Genomic DNA, 17,190 nt, shown 5'->3' with positions numbered 1-17,190 from the left:
GGGAAGCTGATGATGCTACTGAATGGACACGCTGTAGAATTCAGTTATTTCTGACATCAAACATCTAAGGAACAATACAACAGAACATGTAGTCATACTCAAAACCTGTATATACTCTTTGGATGTCTAGAAAGTCTTAAAGAGCACAACATTGGTTTTAGGAGTAGCACCCACCCTCTCATGGCACGTATAACACTGATGTCTTCTTTTACAGAAATGCCATAGATGTAAAGATTTAGAAACAACAGTCTGCAGTGAACATAGAGATTAGATGTAATAGATGACTGATATTTCTTAAATGAAGCAATAGCTATGAGGCAAACAAAAAAGTCTCAAAAAATTATCAAAAAATAGTTTAAAAATACATATGAGTAACTAAAACAAAATAGTTCAAGTTAGTATCTGTGCTGTATCAGACTCTACCCATAAAGAGAACAGAAAGTCCTGTAGTTGTTAAGATCCATAATGTCTCTATTTATGCTATTTGAAAATTGAAAGCACCTGTATCAAAATGAGTATTCCTTCTTAATAAAGAAGTCTTTAGTTTAGATGCTTTAGCTTTCCTTCCAGGTTGACATATTTCTTTACTGATGACACGCATCATAGAAAATGTCCTTAAGTATGTTTTAAATAGAACTTTAGGCTTTTAGGGATGTTTGCTGTCAAAACACTCAATCTATCCATGTTTTCATTGCCATTTACCACAGTGGTATTTGAGTAAATCATTCTGCTTGTAAAATCAAAAGCAGTTTTAATTAATTCAGCCATACAAGTAGTAGACAACTTTGCATTTTAGAAATCTCTACGTGATCTACAAGAACTGTCTTTTGCACAAGCATAGCAATTTTTTTTACTGTATTGTCTGCAATCCATTGCAATATGAATCATTTAGATTGTGAGGAAATGAAATAGTACAGTTTTCCCTTAGGTTAGGCTGCAATTTCTTATGGCTATTAAGATTGTCACTTATGCAGAACAAATTGTCATTTGCTTGTCACTTCACACTATGGTTGTTTTTTTTTATTTCTAGTGAATGTAAACAGCAATAGGAAGACAACCATTCCACAGGAGGAAAGAGAGGAAAAAAATTGCCTTGAACTTTCAGAAAAATACATTGCTTTAAAGAGCTCAGAGGGTAGTGGTCCTAGTAGGTATTTGTAATCATGGGTAAAGAAGGATGCATATGAGACGTGCAGATGTCATTTGTCTCAACAGTGATCAAGAATGTAAGTAGTGTGGGATAGTACAGGGTCTCACCACCATCAGGACCAATATTTCTTAAAAAAATCATTTCTGTATATCAAGAGCATGCTCTGTCGCCCGTCATGGGAGGCACAGCATCTATGCTTTTTCTGTGTTCTCTTTGGAATCACAGGGTGTCTGTGTATACACTGTTGTCTTTGAACACCTTAGCACTGGCATAAACATAATGTGTACATTAAACAAGATTTGAAGGAACGGATTTTCCTCCTGGACGTCCATAACACTTCTAGTAGAAATAAAGTATTTGCAGTAAAAACAGAGAAAAAAATATTATCAGAAGTTAAATATCAGTCCATCCTTCAAGCTTTCTAATGGTAGTAAAAAAAGATGTCTTGCTATTACTAGTATAATGTTGGAAATTTTGGAAACATTTCACATAAACTCTCTTTTCATTGCAAAAATGATACAAAAGAACTGGAACACAGGAGTTCTCTGCAGGCCTTGATATCTGTGTGAATTTGGATGTTTTTTGTTTTTTCATTAGGAATATCACAGTGCTGAAGTGGTAACATCTCTTCCTTTCCTACTGATGACGTTGGCAATGAGAATGCCTTTTTGCATTGTGACTTTGAATCAAGGATGAAAAACATAGGCTTAACATTATTCTAGCACTGTTGGTTGTTCACAAATCGCTGATCATGTACTACTAATAGAAAGGTATCATTCATAATGCCGTTTGCAGCTCTTTGTAGTTAGCTCCTCTCAGCAGAAGGCACCTTCTTAAGAAGGTCCTGAGAAGAGACTGGGTTAAACTGGAAATCTGGAGAGAAATGCACTGCAAAAAGACAATGGAATAGGAGAAAGCAAAGAACCTTAGTGTGACGGTGGTAAGGTTATTGCCAGATTCAGTCTTCTCCTACGCATGATCTGTGTCAGTAGAAAGTTAAGTCCAGGTTATGCCTTGACCCTGTAGGACTGTAGGCCTGTGTAATTTCCACCTCCCTGGAAATGAAGAGGTGCAGATTTGTCTTTCACATGAATAGCCATGAGATGCCTGAGACGACCTTGCATACAACAGAGTAGTTTTCCCACTGTCCTCATTTAACACCACTCTGTGTAGGTTTCTTGCAGTATCTGTATTGAAGGCATGCTTATTTTTCAGTGACTGTTAGTTTACTTAATGAGCACCTACAGTAATTAGGTCAAACATACCAGCTTTTCCACCTTCAAAGAGAAAATTTGGTCTGTAATTGCTTTTGAACAGCCCCTTTCCCTGGATGAGGAGCTCAGCACTTACTGTACTCACCATTATGCAATATGTAGCAGGTCAGTCATCAAAGAGCATAAGCCTTCTCTAATTTTACTGCTAGGGGCTGATGTGGATTATCTTCCTCCTTTCAACTTGGTACAGCAAATTATAGTATATATACAGTTTAAATTTTAGAACTTAGGGAGAGAAAATAGAAATCTTGCTTCTCAAACTACAGTGAGTTTTCATGTGAAGTTATTTACAATTTGAGAAAAATGTAAGAGCAGGAAATGGAAACTATTTCATCTTAACTCTTCAGTTGTTCCAACTAGCCTGTTGCCACCTTAACACTCAATACTCTTTTTTCCTGTATTTTGTAGAAAAGGACAAAAATGCAATCATCTGCATATTATTCCTCTGTAGTTACAATTGTCTTTAATATATATCAAGGTGTAATCTCCCTAAGGAAGTAGTTATTAGCTGGTCAGTTATCTATCAAACTGCACTGAATCTTCTCATTTGATAATAAGTGTTCAAAATGTATTCTCATAAATTACATAAAAAAGCATTTCTTAGCTTATGAGTCTTGATCAAGGACCACCATTACAGTGCATAATGTTGCTGACTTCTGAGGAGAAGAGCAATATCATAACAAATGTCATGCTTCCTGGCACTCATACAAGTGCTTCATCAAAACTGGATTGCAAAGGGTGGTCACAACAGGAGAATGTGACTGAGGAGGCACTCATTCATGCAGAGTCACTCTGCATTCGAAAGGGATGAGTGTATTAAATAGGAAGCTGTGTGCAGTACAAGGGCATATTCAGAAGAAGAAAAATTCATTGCCAGTTCCACGGGGAAACCTTCATTCTTTTTCACTGTAGTAGAAAAGGACATTCTGATTTATGATCTTATGTCACTACTATTACCAGGGAGAAAAATGGCTGATTACAGTGATTTGCATGTTTGGACTTTTTTCTGTGCTAAGTAGAAGAGTGTCCAGAACTGTGCTTCAACAAATTCACAGTGGGCATTCTTCCAAAATACATTCTAATGTTTTTAACTGGTTAAAAAATGATTATAGTAATAATAATAATAATAATAATAGTAGGCCCTCTTTATCCAGAACATATGTCATCTTGTACTTGAAAATTCAAGGAAAAATGTTTGAAATGCAACAAGTCTTTATTAGACAACTTTGAAGTGTTTCCAACCTTTTCTCTCAATCTTTTTGTCTCTGACACTAATACTGAAATCTGGTATTAATCTTCCTAAAGTAAATATGTAATTATATGAACATTTGTATTGATTTTTACTGCTGACTTTCATCATTCCATTCATAAATTCTTAAAAATCTCAATACATTTCTCACAGTAAAAGCTGATTTTGGTTGCAATTATAGATTTTTTTAATTTTTTTTTTTAATGCTGACTTATAAACATCTGTAAAGAACAGAAATAATAATAGATTATCTCCACATCATGAGGAAGGTCAACATTTACTCTCATTCCTTTAATTTCCCCACTGTTTTTAGATCTCCCACGTTTATCTTTAGCAGGCTTGATGGTTGTCTTGAATTATTTTCCTTGTCCATATGCTTAGTCATTATATACCTTAATTGCTAATGCATATTTGTAATTTATGTGGGGGATCGGACACTACAGATATGTTTTTATTTCTAATGCTGAGAAATGGAAAAGACGGTTGAATTCAGGTTGTGATTATGTATTATTTTCCTGCCTATGAAGACTTGGACTTTGGACTTCTGATCTTTAAAGATCTGAATCTTTTAAAAGTAGAAAACTGTTACTGTTTATTAAACAGTGGAAAATCACTATCTAAAGTATAATTTTATAAGTAAATGTTTGCATATTTTATTTACCAAATTGAAAGATAGGACTATTTATGTGTAAGAGATATTAAAAGAAAAAGCAATGTTGTTTTTTTATGCTTTCTCTCAATTCACGATGCTATGTACTTGAGGAAAGATCTAATTTCACATTATTTCTAGCCTTGATAATGCAATCTTTCTGATGTAAGTTTCATGCCAGACTTTGTTCAATTGCACTATTTGATTTCATTGCTGCTGGAATCTTCTCCTGTTGCATGATAAGTAATAAGTGCTAAATAGTGTAAACTTGGATCTCCTTGTTCAGATGCGCTCTATGCAAAGCTGAGTCATCCTACCCCATTATTGCTCTTGACCTTGATCATACTGCCTTTCAGAACTCATCTGCTGTTGCCTTCCACAGCTCTTTTATTCCTTCCCCTTTGCAGATAGCTTCTCTACTAGTTCATTTATAGTTTAGGTTTGGATCCTTTCCCTTCACTGTCCTTCCTGTTCATCATTTATACCTACTACTAATTTCTGCCCGCACACAATTTTGAACTTATTTATAGGTGAGTTTTAAATACATATTTCTACCTTTACAATCTCATCTAGTCCAGTCTCCCACATCTCATTCTTCTGCTGTTTCTTCTGTAAACACAAAACTTAAGCCAGATTGCACAATATTTTTAACTTGAAACTTCAAGCGATAAGTTGTCAGTGTCTTCATATTTATCCTTCTCAGTGTTTATTTTTTTTTTTGGCTTTTCACTGACTGGGGCCCTGAACCTGTAAGACAGTTTTAATAACAAACAAATGAAATGCGTGTATATAATGGTACAAAGCTCTAGTTGTTTAGCACCTACGTTACAGATATTTATGAGCAGCAAATCTTTGTTCCCAGATAGACATCACTGAAGGATTTGGACTTAGCTCTATGTGTGTAAGACATCAGTGGCACAAAAGAGTGTCCTTTAATTTTCAATTGATAGATGCTATCTCGCATTGCAAATGGGTTATTAAGATTCACTGGTGTTTAAGGCTTGAAGAGGAAAGGAGCAGATAGGAGTCTGGGCAAGGACCTGCCATAGATGAAGAGTTTGCACAGTTCTCGAGGCTGGCTTGGACTGCGAGTCAGGATTGTGTAGAACTTCCCTACTAGGGAAAACCACTGCAGCTGTATCTCTGGTGTATATAGCACACGCACCATATACCAGCTTCTTGAAATATGTCCTTGGAGAACCACTGTAGAAATAGAAGACAGGTGTCTTCTGAAATGACAGTATTGCACATCTCCTTCTGCCTCATAAATTTTGCTCAGCCCTGAGTTTTTCATCTAAAGGAAGGGACTGGAGAGGGGGTGAAACTTTGAGTCGTGTTATAGAGAAAAAGAGTATTACAGTGTTTGCAGTGGCCAGGATCTAAATGAAAATTGCTGACCTCCTGCTCAAAGATGGAAGTAATTCCATTGTCAACAGAGGCCAATGTTTCATTCTAGAGCCCATAAGCAATGAGCCCATCAGTACCTTGGGGCAGTAGAGGTCTAGTAGAAGTGCAGGAGCCAGCAGGAGCCTGGCAGCACTGATGTGTTTTGCTGGCCCCACTTCCAGAGCTAATAAGGTTGTCAGCCTCCAGGTCTGTCTGAAATTGTGTTTGCAGGTCACAGGGTTTCACTGTGAAGATGTAAATCAGTGGTAAGTTGGCAGCACATGAGAGGTTATTTAGGGAATGTTCTCTCTTTAGCTTTTTTGTTTGTTTGTTTTGATGTTGCAGGAAATATTCAGGAAGTCATATTACAAGAACGCTTGGAAAAAGAAGATGAAATTCTGGTTTCCTTGGCTGGTTTGAAGCAGGTATAATGATTGCTTAACTTAACTTTCTTGTATCCCTCTGCACTATTAATCCTCTTTTTTCCCCTTTTTAAATTGTCTTTGTATACTGCTGTTTTATTTTCTGTTATAGCTGTTTTACTAATACTAATGCATCGAGCATTACAGAGCACTTTTATTTGGAAAGTAAAACTGAGCTATAAGGAGTTCAAAATTGTTCTGGAGAGGCCTTGAACAAGAGCTGAGGCAACACAGTTCCAACTTCAGCATTTTTCTTAGTGAGACATGTGCATGCTGTGTAATAGTCGTATTTATGTCCCCATTATTTTATTGAGTTGCCACTTGAGTGTCATTCAATCTAAAGAAAAAATGCTAAATATATAAAATGAGAATGCTAATGAGCATCTGAAGATCTGATTTTACTATACTCTGCTCCCTGGAAATTCATTTTATCAGGAATGATGTGACATGCTAAATCTGTAAGAGGAAATATCAGCAGTTTCATTCTCTTTAGATTTGGTTTCCAGTTTCTGTAACAACAACATTGTAATTATATTTACATCTTTACATCTTTAGCCTATATAGATATTAAGACTGACTTATTTCCTATCTTCAAAGCGATGGTTATGGGGAAATAGTGTTTGAAAGCACTCTGCATGGAACTTTAAAAAATTCAGAATTCCTCCAGACTTCTAACTTATAGTCCTTCCTCTCCCACTTAACAACAGATCAAAGATATTCTGAAGGGGTCCCTGCGTTTCAACCAGAGCCAACTGGAAGCTGAAGAAAATGAGCAAATCACAATAGCAGATGACCATTACTGCTCCAACAGTCAGAACAAAGGGACTGGTGATATCCTAAAGGGACCCGTTATGACAAAGCAACAGTTGATCTCAGGACGACAGGTAAGATAAAGATATTTCAAACAGTTCACTGATGGAATTAGTCTTACATTTCTCTTTGGCATGGCTGACACTGCATGAGGCACACCATTTACAGCACACTCACCCTGTAAAAAAAGATGAGTTATGTCAGAAACACAACTTATTTCTTGCTGAGATGCTCTGGCCTTAAGCACTGAGACCCAAGTTTTCTGGTTCATGTGGAACCATGGTTATTTGGTTATCAGTTCTTCTATTGTAGCGTTATACTCCACATACAGATATTGAAGTCATACTGTTTGCATTGTTTGAAGAGAGTAGTAGTTCTTTCAGATTTTTAAATCTACTTCTGAGGTTAATTTCCTACAAACAGATCACAAAACTGGAGGCGAATAATCCCATATCAGTTGATTATTCTCACTGTCATTCCATTATGTAAGAGCTGATTGTCTGCATTGCAGTGTATCCTTGGCCAGTGCCGAAAAGGAAATAGCAAGGAGGTCACTTTTACCTTCTACTTCATTGTATTGACTTTCTCCTGGTATCAGTAAACATTTTCACATACAAAGCATTCAGTAACAGGACACGTTCACACACAAAGTTATTTTTCTCTAACGCTAAAACTTCCATCTTTATCTAAAACTCAGTCTGACTCAAATATGATCTTCAAAGCAATTGCTTTTTTACATGCACATTTCTATATACTTTTCCATCTTAGACTCATCTGCCAGGCCACAGCTGACACTTACACCTGTAAATGAGTGGCACCACTGTCACCACAGAGTCTAGCGCAGTCTGCGATCAAGTTAACTCCTGACAAGTTGACCTAGGAACTCATTTTCAATTACTTATTCTCAAATAATAGCACAGTTGCTTTGATTTATGATATACAATCCTGCTGATTTAGACCATTTTATGAATAAACAAATATAAATAATATTTTACTTATATTTTGATGTTGGAAATATCTTTTTTTTTACTTAGTACTTGCAGATTCACAGGCTGAAAAAAAACCCTGATGGTAGCATGTTGGAGCATAATGACATCCTAATTTTGCATTTTATTTCCTAGCTTTTTTACTAAGTATTTTTTACTTCCACACAGAAATGGCAGGTAGTATTTTTTACTGTTTTTACTTGGATTTATTATAGAAAATGGAAGAAGAATGCCATATGAACTAACAGTGTGCAGTATTATTGTGTGCTGGAGAAGTCCTAACTCAGACACTTATAACTCAGCAGAAGTGCTTGGACATTGCATTCTGAGTGCTGGCAGTGGGGCAGATGAAGCTTGCTCTGTGCAGGTTTCTTTCCAATGGAAACTTTGAGGGCTCGTTCCAGTGTGTAGTCAGGATATGTGCCTTTAAACTGAGCAATGCTCTCAGGTCCCACAGTTTCATTGTGCTCTCTGAGGCTGCCAATAAGCCAACTACAAATGATGTGTGTGGAGGCTGTACTAGCCAAGCTCCATAAGAGCATTTAATGAGGCATACATTTGTAGATACAGTGCATTCATATCTGTTAGCCCCTTCGTATGTTATCATCTGGAAGTTCCTGCTGCCCCTATTCCAGAAAGAGATATAGAAGATTCAGATTAGAAATGCTCATTGCAATCCTGGTTGTATCCCCTCATTCCATGCTGTTCCTGAGCCCATCGAGTTTAACTGCTGTGTCTAAAATCAAACGAAAAGAGGAGAACTTTGGATTACCTTTATTTAAAAAAAAAACTAAAACTTTAAGTAGCCTATGAAATTAAAGTGGTAATTACTGGAGTTAATTGTTGGCCTAAACTAGGTCACATCACTGCCTTTTAATTCTGGTGTAGAAAATGTACTGTCGTAGGTCTAGCTGGGAGCAGTTATGGAGAGCTGCAGGGGGCTTAAGAATTCCAACCATCCATTTAATGCATTTCTTTCTAAAGAAAATTTACTGTATTTGCAGTTTTTGTGACTTTGGTAATGTTTAATGTGACTTGCTGTAGAGATTTTTCTCTAGTGAAATTATAGGGACAATTCTGGAACAGCTGGAAAAGGTACAGGTATAGCTATCATGTAATGGAGTCTTTTGTGCATGGTCGTAACATAAGTTTTCATCTTCTAAATCTTCTTTTTTGCCTCAAGCTCTTTTCTGGAAAGTGAAGATAAGGATACAGCCCTTCTTTGGAAATGAAAGCTGCAAAATTAAAAATGCGAAAAATGAAGATAAAAGGCTCAGAGAAGTAGAGCATTTGTTGGAATGTTTGGCTTTGGTAGCAGTGTGCGTTTGACAAACAGAAGGCTTCTGTTGCTAAATAATGAATGATAATTAACACATTATCTTGCCTTTATGTCGATTCAGAGAAGGAGGCAAAATGAGCTGCCGTTCTTCTCAGCTTTCTTGAATTGTGTTCTTATGGTTAGTTTTAACTCATACACAGTATGAAGGAGATTGAAATAAGCCCGGTGCTAGTAGCTGATATTCGTCAGGAAAAAATGTTTGGAGAAGCCATATGGCAATGGGCGTAAGGTTGTTAACTTTCAAAGCTACCGGAAGTATAATTCTGTCATTTTTCATTTATTCAGTAGTGGCAGCAGATGGGAGAAAACATGGTTCGCGTCAGCATGAGTTTCCTGAAACAGAAATAGGCAGAACAGGGAGGGAGGAGGTATTTTACCTCTGGAAAAAGTACCAAAATACCAGTGTGATGTAGGGTTAAGACATTTACAGAGGATCTTTTATATCATTTTTGAGTCAGTATATGTAGTCTGCTGCTTGTCTGATATTTCAGTGGTCTATTGGTCTCTTTAACTCAAACAGGAAGTATTGTTAGAATGAAAAATAGTATTGCAAAGCCCAACACTAACAAAAAGAATTTAGAATGAGTGGTTCTCCTTCTTTTCCCTTCATTAGGGAAGAGGATTTGCAAAATTTTGCTATGCAAAAACATATTTTTTTTAAGCAGAACTTGTGAATTTACAGCACCAGCACAAAGTGCTTCTAATCAGACGTCCTTGCTGGAGTTCACTGCCATAAGGTAGACAGCCTGTTAGCCGACCTTGGAGATGCCAAGCAAAGAAAAGAAAATATTGATCTTGCTGGGCAATTGTGTCATAATTCCTGTGGCAGAATCACAGAGTGATTGAGATTGGCAGAGACTTCTGGGCCCATCTGCTCCAACTCAGAGCAGGCTGCCAGGCCCATGTCCAGGAATGTTTTTAAGATCTCCAAGGAGGAGACCCCTCTGCCTCTCTGAGCAACCTCTGCCAGTGCCCACCTAGTCAAGAAGCATTTCCTGATGTTCAGAGAGAACCTCATGTGTGCCAGATTTTGCCTATTGCCTCTTGTCCTGGCACTGTACACCAGTGAAAAGAGTTTGGCTCTGCCCTCCTTGCACTCTCCCTGCAGGTCTCTGCACACATTGATGAGATCCCTCTGAGTCTTCTTCAGGCTGAGCAGTTCCAGCTCTCACAGCCTCTCCTCATAGCAGAGATGCTGCAGCCCCTTGATTATCTTTGCGGCCATTTGCTGGACTCTTTCCAGTATGTCCATGTCACCCTACACAAGATGGAGCCATCCTGATGTGAGGGCTGTGAGAACTGAAATAACATGATTCTGATAGCTTAGAATAATAATGCATATAATTTTGTAAAATGAGGCTATACTGCATTGACTGGGAGGTATTAAATAGAAATGTGTAAAGAAGCCAGGTGACTTATGCGAGAATTACTATTTAAAGGAATGTGTGTTTCTTTTGTAGAGAGGCAAAATTCAAAATTTTAACATGGTATTTAGGATTCCCAGAACAGCTCCACCTGGACCTGTCTTGTGGCTGCGCTGGGTGCCTACAAAATCAGGTAAATGCCAGCACAAGACTGGAGCAGAGCAGCAACACTGGGTAGCCTGTGGCCCCAGCCCTGGAGATGGCAGCTGACTGACAGCATCACAGACCAAAGGAGAGTAAATGCTAATTAATAACAATTTATGTCTCACATGACAAGTGCCTAAGTAGAGATGTATCTCTCCTTGTAGATCTCTGTAATTTCATGGAATGTATTTGGGAAGTTGTTTATTCGCATTTGGACTACTCTGGTTCTGCACAGTCTAGCAGCTGTCTTATGTTGGGACCATTAAAACTGAGCTTAAGACATTTGCATTTGAATGATAAAGCACTAAAATGGGTTATTTACAAAACAGAGTAATTGACATAATTGTACCTAGATACTAACCAGATAACAAAACAGATTACTTGCTACAAAGGGAAATGTGTATTTCAATTCTCATTCATACAAGTTTTGTAAGGAAACAGGTCATAATTATGCATTTGTATTTCAGCTAATACTAAATTTGTGACTTTAAACAGTTTGAAATGAATTCCTTCTCAATTATCGGTGAGTGTTTGCTCTCTGAGCTACTCTACAGATCCCTTTCAAGAGTATTCTACTCTATAATTACTAATCAGAGCAATGCAAAATTGTTTTCAGCTGTAATAATAAATATGGCAAAGCAAGTTTTGCTAGAAGCCATAAAAATATTAAATTCAAGTTGTAGCTTGGTGATACTTGTGACAACCTCTGTTCTCCAATTTTATGTACTGTGCCTACTTTTATCTCATTATGATTTTTTCTGTTTGTCTTTTTTGTTATTGATTTATTTTTTCTCTAATACCTGCTACCTGTATTTTACCTTAACGTGAATTTACATTCAGTCATAATGAAAGGACTTGTGTTTGGCACACACATTTCCATACTTTTCCTTTCCCTTGATCTTGCATTACTGAAATCAGTGTGCTGTTTTCAATATCACACCACTTCAGGATACTTGTCCCACTCAGGCCACTTGGTAGGTTGCGTTACATTGGCAACTAAGAAATCAGTTATATTACTGTTGGAGGAATATAGTGCTGGATAGGAGTCGAATCCAACTCTTGCAGAAGAAACTAGAGGCTGTTGTCCATTTACTTTGCAACCACGCTAATATGTTGCCAGTTTTGTCAATGTAGGAGAAATCCCACCATGCTGTATATGGCAGTCTTCCCTTCTAATTACATGCAGCAATGTCTTTTAAAAAGCTGAATACATTCAGTTGGAATATAAGATTGCGAGATCATAGAGAATTTTCTGGTACATCAACATTATTCATCATCCACTATTGGAATGCTTTGGGACAGTCATTTCCCAAGATCTAACAAGATAGATTAGGGATTCCCAGATCCGCGTTTTCTGGTAAAGTGAGACAGTGCTTAGTTCTTCAGCCCACAACATCAAGACCTGGGAGTACAAATCTGCCTTGTACTGCTGCACGCTAAAATATGACTTACAGCTCAGATTCCACTGAGCAGAATTTTATCAGGAAATTTTATGTCAAACCACTCTCTTGAAGAACTGCAAGATACCATTGTACGTGCATATCTGCAAAAAATACCTCTGTTTGTCTTTATGAGCTTCGGTAGAAAAATAACAGCAGTGTGAATAGAATTGCCTAAAATCTTCACAACTGTGCTGTATGCATTGGATGCCCAGCTACTGGGAGCATGGCACAGATGCACTGTAATAAGGAAACACATAAGAACTTCATATCTCATGGTAATTTTAGAGCTTTTGTACTGTTGTCATTAATAATTTAATCCATAATACATGTGTTGATTTTTTTACTTTTTAATATGGGCGTTGCAAATTTCTGAATAATGATAATTCCTCTATCCCATTCCTGAATCGTCACTGTGTGTCAGAAAACTCTTTTAAATAGTAAAATGGGTACTGACTTACAGTTCTTTCTGTGCTATTGTCTTACAGACTGCCACTGATTCAAGCACTAGAGAGAGTAAGGATGCTGATGACTGTATTTTGGTTTCCAAAGAAGAAGGAAGCAGAAGTGCTGTCCCAGAGCCAGCACAGTTGCTTCAGACATTCAAGGAGTCAGCGGTGAAGCCAGAAGCTCCATCTCGTCCTTTGGTATTCTCTGACCCTCTGATGGGCTCCATTTCAGCCTCCTCCAGCAACCTGAGTTCCAGCCCTGATGACAACAGTAGTAATAACAGCAAAGATTCTGACTTTGCTATTGTAAGCCCACTGGACATCTAACTAAACTGACTGGGAGAAATTAAAAGGCCAGCTGGTACACCTCAGCTTGGCTTCCAGTGGTTCCACAGGCTGGAGAGTTCTTTGGATTAGAAGGACAGAAAATAGGTGAAGGTAACACATTCAGCTGCCAAAAGCCTAGGTTAAAAAAATTACATTTTTTGTTGCGACTCTTCAAAAAGAATATACATCTTGTAATGACTGCCTTAAGTAAAAACCCAGTAAACCTGGTTCTAATATACAGTTATTCTTAGTTATAGATCTATCTTACTTAGGAGCTTTGTTACTATAGAACTGTTGCTTTCTTGAAACATAGAATAGTATGTGCTAGGTACCATAATGGATTAGGAAATGCATAGGTACTTGACATCAGACCTGAAGAGGCAAAAACAAACTAGGTTTAATATCATCCTTCTGCAAAATGTGCTAGACTGGGTTTTCTGAATAGGCAAGGATACTGTTTCTTCAGAGTCTGTGACTAGAGAAGTAGAGAATGTAAATCAGAAAAATTAAAAGCATCATCCTGGCACTTGTTCTCAGTTGAGGAATCCTAGTTTCTTTCTTTTCATCCAACAGTAGCCTGAGGTGTGTTAAAGGCATTGGTTTGTGTAATAGTTCCTCAGCACTGTGTTAAAGTGAATGTGTTACAAATTCCTTGAGAACGGGGACCTCTACAACAGAGCCTTACTTCCCTTTGCCTACTATTTTGCCCCTTGAGAATTCTCAGCTCACCTCTTTCCCTCTTAGTATCTGTGTGCTTTTACTCCCCTGGCACGAATTAATTTTGATTTTACTGAGATTGCTACCATCAAAGAGTAGGGAAATTATGTTATTTCATAGTGTACACCTGAGCCAGTTGATCTAAAATTATTTTGAGTATGGTAACTTAACAGGGAAGGGTGCAAAGTGATATAAAATGTTCATAATTAAAAGCACTTTACGTCTCCTTGCTATTATCTTCTATATATTCTGTTTACATATATGCATATATGATTTCCGCATTACTAGTCAGAAAAAAATACATAGTGGTGCAGCAGCATTAACCAACAGAAAGTTTTTAATTAACCCTAAAACTTGTTTTTCTATGGAAAAGCATATTTCTTTGCCATCAAGTACATAGTGCATCTAATAACAGTTCTTTTCAGATAGATAAGATGGGGGTTCTTTGTACCCACTGATTCCTTTAAACTCTTCTGGAATTTGCAAAAAGAAGCTGTTAGTCAGAGGAAGCCTGCTGCTCATGCAGGACTTGTGCAGTTATAGCCAGAGGAAGTAGTGCTAGAAAATTTCTCCATTTCTAACAACAGTACAAAATCTGAATTATTTTGTTTCAAGATACTTATCGAGTACACCATGCAAGAGCATTGTAACTGCATGGTGAAGCTTCTGTTGGTATAGTCTTTTAAATGGTAGTTATTTGCTGATTAGTCTGTAATTGTCAGTAGAGTTAAGTACAGTATCCCAAAGATGAGGCGATGTTGCTTGCTGGTCTTAGATGGTCTGTGTTAATGACTGACATTAAGAGATAGCTGTCATGTAATTACATGGGAGCTGCCATATCCTTATACGTTCAGAAGCCGCTGTGTAGTTCTTCTTAGATTCTCTGTGCCTTGTAAAATGTTAAAACACTGGAATGTGTTAAAATACATTGTTTAATTGTTTAATTGTTTTAACACATTGTGAGCGGGCATAGCATCACACATCTCTGTGGCAGAGTGGTGTGAACAGTCAGATGACTTTGTTTAGATGAGAGACCTTAAGCGAGTAGCATTTCAGATAGGTGTTTATTTTGGTTTAATTTTAAGCTTCATAGAAAATCACTTTGGAAATAAACACACATGCCTACCTTCAGGTTTATTTTATTTCCCTGATTTTGTGTGAATGCCAGGGGATTAGTTGCCTGTTGGGGTTTTTAGTTCTTTCCAACTCTTCTAGCCTTAACCCATTCAGCAAGGCTTGTGCCACACTACCAACAAAGGGGAATCTGTTCAACCAGTACTCGTGGAAAGAGGAAAGAAATATTGTGGGGGCAGAGAGACAAGTTTTATATTCTGTGATACATAAGCCTTCAGTGATTCTAGAACTTTGGCAGGGGAAAATGTTTTTACTTTTTTTTTATTATTTTAAGAATCATTCTTTTCATTTTTGTTCTGGTTGTTTGTTTCAGGGATCACATTGCTATTTTCTTGAGCAGTCTCATTGCATTGGAAGAGTGTGATTTGTACAGTTCTTTTATTTTTGTAAGTTAGTTGTATCTTCAATACATCATATTTTAAAGCAGCGCTGAAAGTATATACAGATTTTTGGAGTTTCTAACAAGTTTTTGCTAAGTGGTGGATACCACTGAGCTGGATACCTGTCATGCCAAGGGATATAATAAGATCCTTAGAAGCAGAGAGTTGATTATGCAAGTAAGATTAGAGCAAGTTCCAGTAAACGAATCTGCTTTGGTTACACCATGTCCTTCCATGTCACAAATTTGCTGTCTCATACTTAATCATGGTACAAAGACAGTTAAAATTTTATATATTCTTTAAATCAGATGAGCCTGTAAGTTAGACAGAATATCAAACCATCACTCTGTCTTGCTTTATGTTAGAAATATACTGAGAAATAAATTGTTTAAAATGCAAGATTATTCTTTTTTCCCAGAAAAGACCCGCTCATAATGTTCATGGATCCCAGTAACAAGATAGAGAACTGATATGCATTGAAAACTTGTGGTAATAACTAATATGGGATGAAGATATGCATTTGAAACTGTTGTACTGTATCTTACATCTGTAATTTATGGCTGTTTGAAGTCTTTTGCATGTCATATCAGTTGTACATACTGCGGAGAAACAGTATGGTATTTTGACTGGGTATTCATTTAGTTGTGGAACTTTGTGTCTTTATCCCAGAAGAATATCTATCCCACTTTATTAAAGAATTAACTACTTTCCTGGGTTGTGCTTGTGCTGTTTTCACAGAAGGAAAAGCTTTTTTACTAGAATTTTTGAAGTATGATTTCTCAAAACAAAGGTTATTAGAAACTTTAAAACTATTCCATTATCTATATAAGCAGATATATTATTAATATTTTAATCAGATTTTATGTATTTGATCCAGGGAATCAAATTGTTCATTACTCATCTTACTCAAGTGGTGCAGAAAATTTAGTATTTTGCTATATTTATTGTATCTGACAGTGCTGTACAATATTTAAAGTGGTATAACCTTTCTGCTGCTTCTTTAAACTTGTTATGATCTCATCATCTCATCTCAGTTCCCATCTCAGTATCTGTACAGTACCTTTCTGAATCTCATTACTTTATTGCAGATTCTTAAATGGTTCCCTTTATTCTGCAGTGTGCTTTCCTCTTTAGAGGACAATGAAGCAGCATTGACAAAGGTTAAATTTCAGGTTTAATGTCTGTGGGACACTTGTGCTGGCAGTTACAATGTCATCTGTTCAAATATGGACACAACAATCCTTAAAAGATTTCCATGTTCTGAGTGTCAGCCCTTGAATAATACTTTTGATTTTGTGCTGCATGTGTTGGTCTGGACTGAATGTCTGTAATGGTTTATTAGACTTAAAAAGGTGCAGTTTCATAAAATAAACTTCATTTGGCTACACAATAGCGATTAGACCGTCTCATAATCTGTGCTGTTCTTTTAAGAGTGATTACATACAGCCTGCATTAGTGTTTCCTGTGTCGCTAGACTCACTTCAGTAGCTAGCTAAATTTAGAGATGAAAGAGCATGAAAGAAGGTCATTGGAGAAACAGCAACTTGAAACGTGCACACAGGCAACTTGTTTGCCTGCTGCTTGAAATATATTTAACCACGAAAAAAAGTGTCAGAGGTATTAGGAGGACTCTGCAAGAGGTGAAATGTGTTGTTACTCTAGAAGCAGAAGACAAGTAGCAAGGGATGAACCATGAGGCTTTTAAACTACAAATTCTTTTGGGCAGGATCCATCTTCTCTGAATTTGAACAGAACTTCTAAGACTGTTGTACTCACAAAAACTCTCAAAAACTGTACATTTATCAGTTCAGCAGGTTTTGCTCTTTCAAACAATGAGCCGGATGAAACCCAATAGTAATAGCTCAGCTGACAGCAGCAGGATCGTATCAGAGAAGGATTTGCTCCCCCACT

At 37.1% G+C, this 17,190-nt stretch overlaps 1 protein-coding gene across 1 annotated transcript; it reads left to right on the top strand.

Moving 5' to 3' along the window:
• The first annotated feature begins 5,974 nt into the window (after positions 1-5,974).
• Positions 5,975-16,678, top strand: LOC104911503 (TBC1 domain family member 5-like). Its single transcript, XM_010712811.3, has 3 exons — positions 5,975-6,133; positions 6,838-7,014; positions 12,761-16,678. Exons 1-3 carry the CDS (start codon positions 5,990-5,992, stop codon positions 13,046-13,048), a joined length of 609 nt encoding a protein of 202 aa, XP_010711113.1. The 5' UTR covers positions 5,975-5,989; the 3' UTR covers positions 13,049-16,678.
• Positions 16,679-17,190: the final 512 nt, after the last annotated feature.

Source organism: Meleagris gallopavo, chromosome 6 (genome assembly GCF_000146605.3).
Source record: "Meleagris gallopavo isolate NT-WF06-2002-E0010 breed Aviagen turkey brand Nicholas breeding stock chromosome 6, Turkey_5.1, whole genome shotgun sequence".
NCBI lineage: Eukaryota > Metazoa > Chordata > Aves > Galliformes > Phasianidae > Meleagris > Meleagris gallopavo.
This window is presented reverse-complemented; position numbering and strand designations above follow the sequence as displayed.

Excerpts from the sequence above, each read along its gene's own strand:
- LOC104911503 (XM_010712811.3), top strand. The coding sequence starts at position 5,990 with ATGAGAGGTTATTTAGGGAATGTTCTCTCTTTAGCTTTTTTGTTTGTT. Across the intron at positions 6,134-6,837 it reads CCTTGGCTGGTTTGAAGCAG|ATCAAAGATATTCTGAAGGG; the intron begins GTATAATGATTG and ends ACTTAACAACAG. Across the intron at positions 7,015-12,760 it reads AGTTGATCTCAGGACGACAG|ACTGCCACTGATTCAAGCAC; the intron begins GTAAGATAAAGA and ends ATTGTCTTACAG.